The 6,426-nt window shown below is 34.0% G+C and overlaps 1 protein-coding gene across 1 annotated transcript; it reads left to right on the top strand.

The window, feature by feature from the left end:
- Positions 1-5,284: 5,284 nt before the first annotated feature.
- Positions 5,285-6,163, top strand: LOC6054215 (sterol O-acyltransferase 1). Its single transcript, XM_001870134.2, has one exon. It carries the CDS (start codon positions 5,285-5,287, stop codon positions 6,161-6,163), a length of 879 nt encoding a protein of 292 aa, XP_001870169.2.
- Positions 6,164-6,426: the final 263 nt, after the last annotated feature.

Below are 6,426 nucleotides of genomic sequence, written 5' to 3'. Positions count from 1 at the left end.
TTTTCTTTCAGTGTATTTTCATCGAAAAGCCCGTCAAATTTCCTACAAGTTTGTCTTTGACCACTTTTTGATACGATGCATTGGCTTCGAGATACAGAAATATTTAAATTCCGAATTACAAAAATATTTAAAACACTTACGCCCTTCTCAAATGTCATTATCGTGTGGAACTGGCTCCATATACACAAAAATGGCTTATATAAGCGTAGGATAACATGTCTACAAAGTTTCATCGAAATAGGAGAGGGTCGGGTACAACCGATTCCCTATTTGGCATGGAATTGCTCTATTGTAAATGCAGTTTTCTTAAACCTAAGAAAAACCTAAAACTACAGAGGATCTTGCGTGTAAACGTTAGTGGGAGGGAGCCAATTACCCGCGGCGTAATGGGGGTTAGTATTAAGAGAGACTCCTAGTTCAAAATATTCTAGCATTAATGGATCTAAGATCGTTAAAAAATATAAGCATGATCAATTACTTAACGTTTCAAAAGTTAAACTAGATTTAATCAATGAAAAGTTCTTAAATGTTGAGATAATTGCAATAACTTAACTATTCAATAATATCATTTTGAGTAAGAATCTGTTTTATCTGAAAATCTGTACAAATCAGTACGGTGACCCAAATATCTGTCATCTGTACGTACAGATTCTGTACTCAGATCTTTGCTGAAAATCTGTACCATGACAGATAAATCTGTACATGTGGCAACGCTGCTTCGAGGCAGGCCTTTCGCTTTATTGCAGGTTAGGTTGCGATGAAATGGTGTTGAGTGTTACTTCCGACGTTTTAATTTTTTTTCTTGTTGTTTCCAGTTGAAGAAATGTTCTATCTTGTTGAGTTACAAAACTAGATTTCAATCAAGCTCATCCTAACAAAAGTTTTTGAAAGTAAATTATCTTTCTGTTTGTTGAGCATAGTTTCTCCTGCGAACTAACTTTTAACGAGCCAACTTCCGATTTTTTACTGTCTGCGCCTAGCCTTCAGGCTTTTGAAATTTCGTAGAAATCAGTTCCAACTGGGGTGGAAAAGCTAACCGTTCCGTGACCGGTTGAAATGGAAGAAAATTTGCTGTTTAGATTTCTAGGTCAAGCCGGAGTTGAGGGAAAAAAAAGAAACAAATAACTTTGGAGTTTTGAGAAATAAAAAAAACTGGTTGCAAATTTGGGTTAGATTTCAAGAAATATTTTGAACTAAATTAAAATAGATTAAATACCCCCTAAAATTGCTTTATAATTTGTTTAGTTACCAAAAGGCTAAGATCATTGAAATTTAGATGTAACGAAAGGTAGGGGGAAACGGACCTTTATTTCAGGTTTACCCTCTACTGCCCAATTTTTTCTATTGATTTTTTTTTTTTAAATTTTCTCGTGTTTAGGAGGTCATTTTGAGCAACTTTTGTGCTACGAAAAACTTTAATTCTCTTGTTTTATGTTTTTTTTCTAGTTTCATTTTAAGTATATAAATTTGCATTTATCTTGTTTAGTTTTTGTTTATTTTTGGTAGTTTTTGGTCTGTTCTATCTCCTCCTATCATTACATTTTGCCTATCTTATTTTTTAATGTTTTTCAATTGTATGCTAGTTTTTCACATTTTCTGCTATAAAATTGCACCATTATCATTCAAATTGTATAAAAATTCGTAGAGGTATAGTCTGGGACACTAGAAAAATTGCTGCATACTTCTTTTTACTTAAAATATAGGAAATGTTAGTAAAACACAGCCAAATTTGACCCCTAAAAAATACATTTTTCAAAACATTGGCAAAGTCACATAAAACAAGTAAAACCTCCAACCCATGAATTGTCTAAAATTTAAAAAAGTAATTCTTTTCAATGATTTAAAAGATCAAAAATTGGTTGAAAAATTGATTTTTGTCGAATTTTTAAATCGAAGCCCGTCGGCTTGGGTTGTAGAGGGTTAAGTATTTGGATCTGCTTCCATTCAAAACGCTTCAGACGGATGGTCACGATTTTCGGCTATCCGAAAAAATGATAAAATTTCCGAAAATTATTATCAAACGAGTGACTAAAATTCCAAAACGGTGCACTTTATCAGAAATTTGGTAAAGTACTTTTTGATAACAAATTTAATTGAGCTATCGAAAAAATGTTTTGAAATTGTTTTTACCTCATTATATCCTATATTTTTCAAAAATCTTTTTTTCATGTATTCATATCTCTGAACCAGATTTGAGCCATAATGCACTAAGGCTGAAAATATATTTTAAACATTAAAAAAGGGAAAATTAAAAAAAGTAGAGTCCAACTTTTTCAAATATTTCTAGCGAAAAAAGTTTAATAAAATGTTTAATTTCTGAATAGTCTTAATTATAATCTACAACTTTACCAAAAACACCAAATCAATCAGAAAATTCCATCTCAAAATAGCCCGCCGCAAAATTGTATTGAAAAACTAATGCAGCAAAATTAATTCTTTTAACGATAACGATAACTGACGATAACTTATATTTAAGATATTTCTAAAATTGACCAATTAAATTATGTTGAATTTTAAAAGCTTTCTTTCAGTACATATTTTTTTGATAATATTGTAAGTTTCAAGGTATAAATTTGAAAAAAATCAAAAAATACCGTATTTTTTAAAGTACTCAAATTTTTGTAATTTGCAATACTGGTATCAAACGATTCAAAATTTGGCATGCATTTTCACAGTTTAAGAGTTTTTTTGAATCAAATGCTAAAATTTTCACAAAAAAACGTATTTTCTCGCAATTACTCAAATTTTTATAATTCGCAATGTGGGGATTAAACGATTTTAAATTTTGGATGTATTTTAAATATTTTAAAGTTTTTTGAATGAAATACTCAAATTTTGACAAAATATCGTATTTCCTCAAAATCACTGATTTTTTTATAATTTGCAATATGGGTATCAAACGATTCAAAATTTTGCATGCATTTTCACAATTTAAGAGTTTTTTGAATCGAATATTCAAATTTTCACAAAATACCGTATTTTCTCGAAATTACTCAAATTTTTAAAATTAGCAACATGGGGATTAAACTTTTAGAAATTTTGTATTATTTTGTGTATTTTAACTGTTTTAGAGTTTTTTGATTGAAATAGCAGATAAATTTTCGCTTCGTATAATACCCATATTTTGCAATCATGAAAATTTGAGTACTTTCAAAAACGGTATTCTGTGAGAATTTTAGTATTTCTTTCAAAAAACTCTAAAACAGTGAAAATTTATGCAACATTTCGAATCGTTTGATACCCATATTTCAAATTATAAAAATTTGAGTATTTTTCCAAAAATACTGTATTTTGTAATTTTTTTTAAAGTATCTATACTTTGAAATTTACCATATTTTCAAAAAAATAACTATAAGGTAGATTAAAAAAACAACATAATTTGGTTGGTTTTAGTCAATTTTAGAAATAAATTAAATATTAGTTATCGTCCGTTTTCGTCGATAAAATATAAATTTTCGTCGGAATAACGATAATTATTATCGTTATCGTTAGACGATAATTCTATCAATTAACCACCTTGTTAAAATGGTTAAAGAAGTATTAAGGGGCATTATTAAATGTTTGGATTAATTTAAAAATTAAAAATAAAATTTCGAGGAAACGGAAAATGTTATGATAGTTTCTTTTTTAATATTGATAAAAACGAACGCATATTTGCTAATTTACCGTCAATAAAAAAAATTACTCTGGTATAGTGGTGCAATGCCACTGGTGTATGCACTAATTGGTGCAATCTTGATCATTTCGCAAAATAATATTTTCAGAGATGTTCAAGCTTGATCATGACTTCCACAGGTAAAATAGTCTTGTTTTTAACAAAAATAAACTTTAAATGGCTGTAACTTGAAAACTGTGCATGATGTCAAAAATTTCTAGAATGGATTAATTAAGTTAAAAAAATCAGACTTTTTTTTCACGATTCACAAAAAAACGATTTTTCGAAAAATTGGCAGCACTGCGAAATCAAGTCTTACCCGCTTGTACCATGACGTTTACGAAGACACTAAATTGATCAAAAGATTTGTTTATAAAATACAGATTTTTGAATATTGCCAAAATTTTATGGAGAATACAATGGACAAACTTATGATACAAAATGACGTCTATACTTTTAGATAAAGGTTCCACCAAAATCAATAAGCATGTAAATTAAATTTGCAAAAAAAAATACCGATCATTCTTGACAAACTTGCTCATACAGAAAATTCCCAAATATTTCACCCTGTTCGTGAATCTACATTTCCAAAGAATCACATTCTTGGAAGCATTGCTCAACATAATCGTTAAGCATTTTGCAAAATGAGTTTTTTGAATGGCCCGGATCTTTTTTATCGTTTTCTTTCTAACAAACTTTAAACTGACCTAATACAGGTGAAGCATATGGGCAGCCTTGTTTTTTTTTTGCTTTCAGTCTTTTCTGATTTATAGATCAATTTGATTGAATGTGACTAGATAAGCTGTCCCCATTTACTTCATTAAAACAGAGGTTATTTTTAGACACGATCAAGCGATGAAAAAAAGGAAAAAATGCATGATTGAAAACAAAAATATAAAAACAGTCTGCTTTTTGTTGATAAATCTTTTCATTTATTCAACCAAATCATGGTTGAAAACAGCAAGGACCTGCTGATACGCATCGTGGAATGTTATTAAACTTGATTTAAATTTGGTTGACTTTTTTTTACATCAGTTTCGATTCAATTTCGGTGGTCCGTTAGAATTTTCAAACTTCGAAATAGTTAGTTTACCGGAGACACTCGAATGGCTTACAACCATGTCAAATCTAGATAGCAACTTAAACTCGGTCGTCGCCGACGATTTGGCGAGGAAGAAGTCTCCCAATAGGGATGGCTCGCGAGATCTTCCGGAAAAGACATTCGTGGCAAGAAATTCACCACTTACGGATATATTTGAAGATAACAAGCTGATCTACAACGTGTTTGCTGCGGCACTGATTTTGGTCTTTGCTGATGAAGTCCTGACCACGTTCGTCGAAAGGTGTCGGATTGATTTGAAATTGTGGGAAGTTTTAAGTGGATTACGTGGATTATCAGTGAACTTGCTAGTGTGGAGTTGCTTGCAGATCTGTACGTTGTGTGTGTATTTTTGCTTCATTGGTTGGATCTATGGCCGAAGAAGATTGGGCTGTGCCACGAAGAAATGGCTGGACATTTGCTGCTTTTGTGGATTGGTGATCTACCAGGTGACCTTCGTAGCAGTGACCATCGAAGTTGTACTACTTCTCGACTTGTCACCAGTATCTTCAATGTGCATCCTGATGGAAATGACACGCTTCGTGATGAAGATCCACGCGTTTGTTCGGAGTAGTTCATCAGAAGTTTTGAAGGACAACTCTACGAGACCAACGTTCCATCAATTCGTATACTTCCTCTTTGCTCCCACGCTGATCTACCGCAACGAGTACCCAAGAACCGCAACCATCCGTTGGCGAGTCGTCCTCAACCATGCCCTGGAAGTGACCATCCTGCTGTACATGTGCTACATCTTCAGCGGAACCTCAGCTCTGTTCAACCAATTCGGAGTCGTCCCAATATCAACCGGAACCGTGCTCCACAACGAGTTCCTGAGCAGTCTGCCAACCAGTGTCTTCTTCCTGTGCGGCCTCTACGCCCTGATGCACTCCTGGCTCAACGCCTGGGCAGAAGTTCTCAGATTTGCGGACCGCCTCTTCTACCGCGACTGGTGGAACGTAACTTCGTTTGCCGGGTTTGTGCGCAGTCAAAACGTTGTCGTGCACAACTTCCTGTACACCTACGTGTACAAGGACTTTTACGACCATGTGCTGCGTAACAGAAGAGCAGCATCCATCGTGGCGTTCGCCGTGTCTGGGCTGGTCCACGAACTGTTGCTGGCAGTGGCCTTCCGGTTCTTCTACCCGATCATGCTGGGACAGTTTGTGGTAATGGGACTGCTGACGGCCAACGTCAATCTTGGGAACGTGTTTTTCCTGGCGTCGCTTGCGTTTACAAATGGCGTTGAGATTAGTTTGTACAGTTTGGAGTACTACGCCAGGAGGAATTGTTTGGGGGTTGTGGATAGTGTGGGGCGGTGGTCACTGGAGGGTCTAGTCCCGGTTTCATGGACCTGCGGCGCCGTCAGTTCGTTTGATGGCAATTGGACCGTTAAAGCTCCGTGGAGTTGAATTTAGTGACGTATCGATAAAAAATAAGCCGTATTGTATTGTGGTAGAATAAACATCTACCTTCATGAATAAAATAATTAGATTTTTTATTGAATAAGATTATTATTTCATTTGTTGGTTTGAGAAACAAGCTTCAGAACGCAGCTACCTCGTTTGCAAGCTAAGGTGTGGCAGAGTAAAAAGGCAGCTGAAAAAGAAAGAAAAGACACACCAGTTTTGGAAGACTTTCAAAGATGACACGATTTTTTTTCGTTCAAAATTTT

Source organism: Culex quinquefasciatus, chromosome 2 (genome assembly GCF_015732765.1).
Source record: "Culex quinquefasciatus strain JHB chromosome 2, VPISU_Cqui_1.0_pri_paternal, whole genome shotgun sequence".
In the NCBI taxonomy this organism is placed as follows: Eukaryota; Metazoa; Arthropoda; class Insecta; order Diptera; family Culicidae; genus Culex; species Culex quinquefasciatus.
Note: the sequence above shows the minus strand (reverse complement) of the source record. Positions and strands in the feature narration are given on the sequence as shown.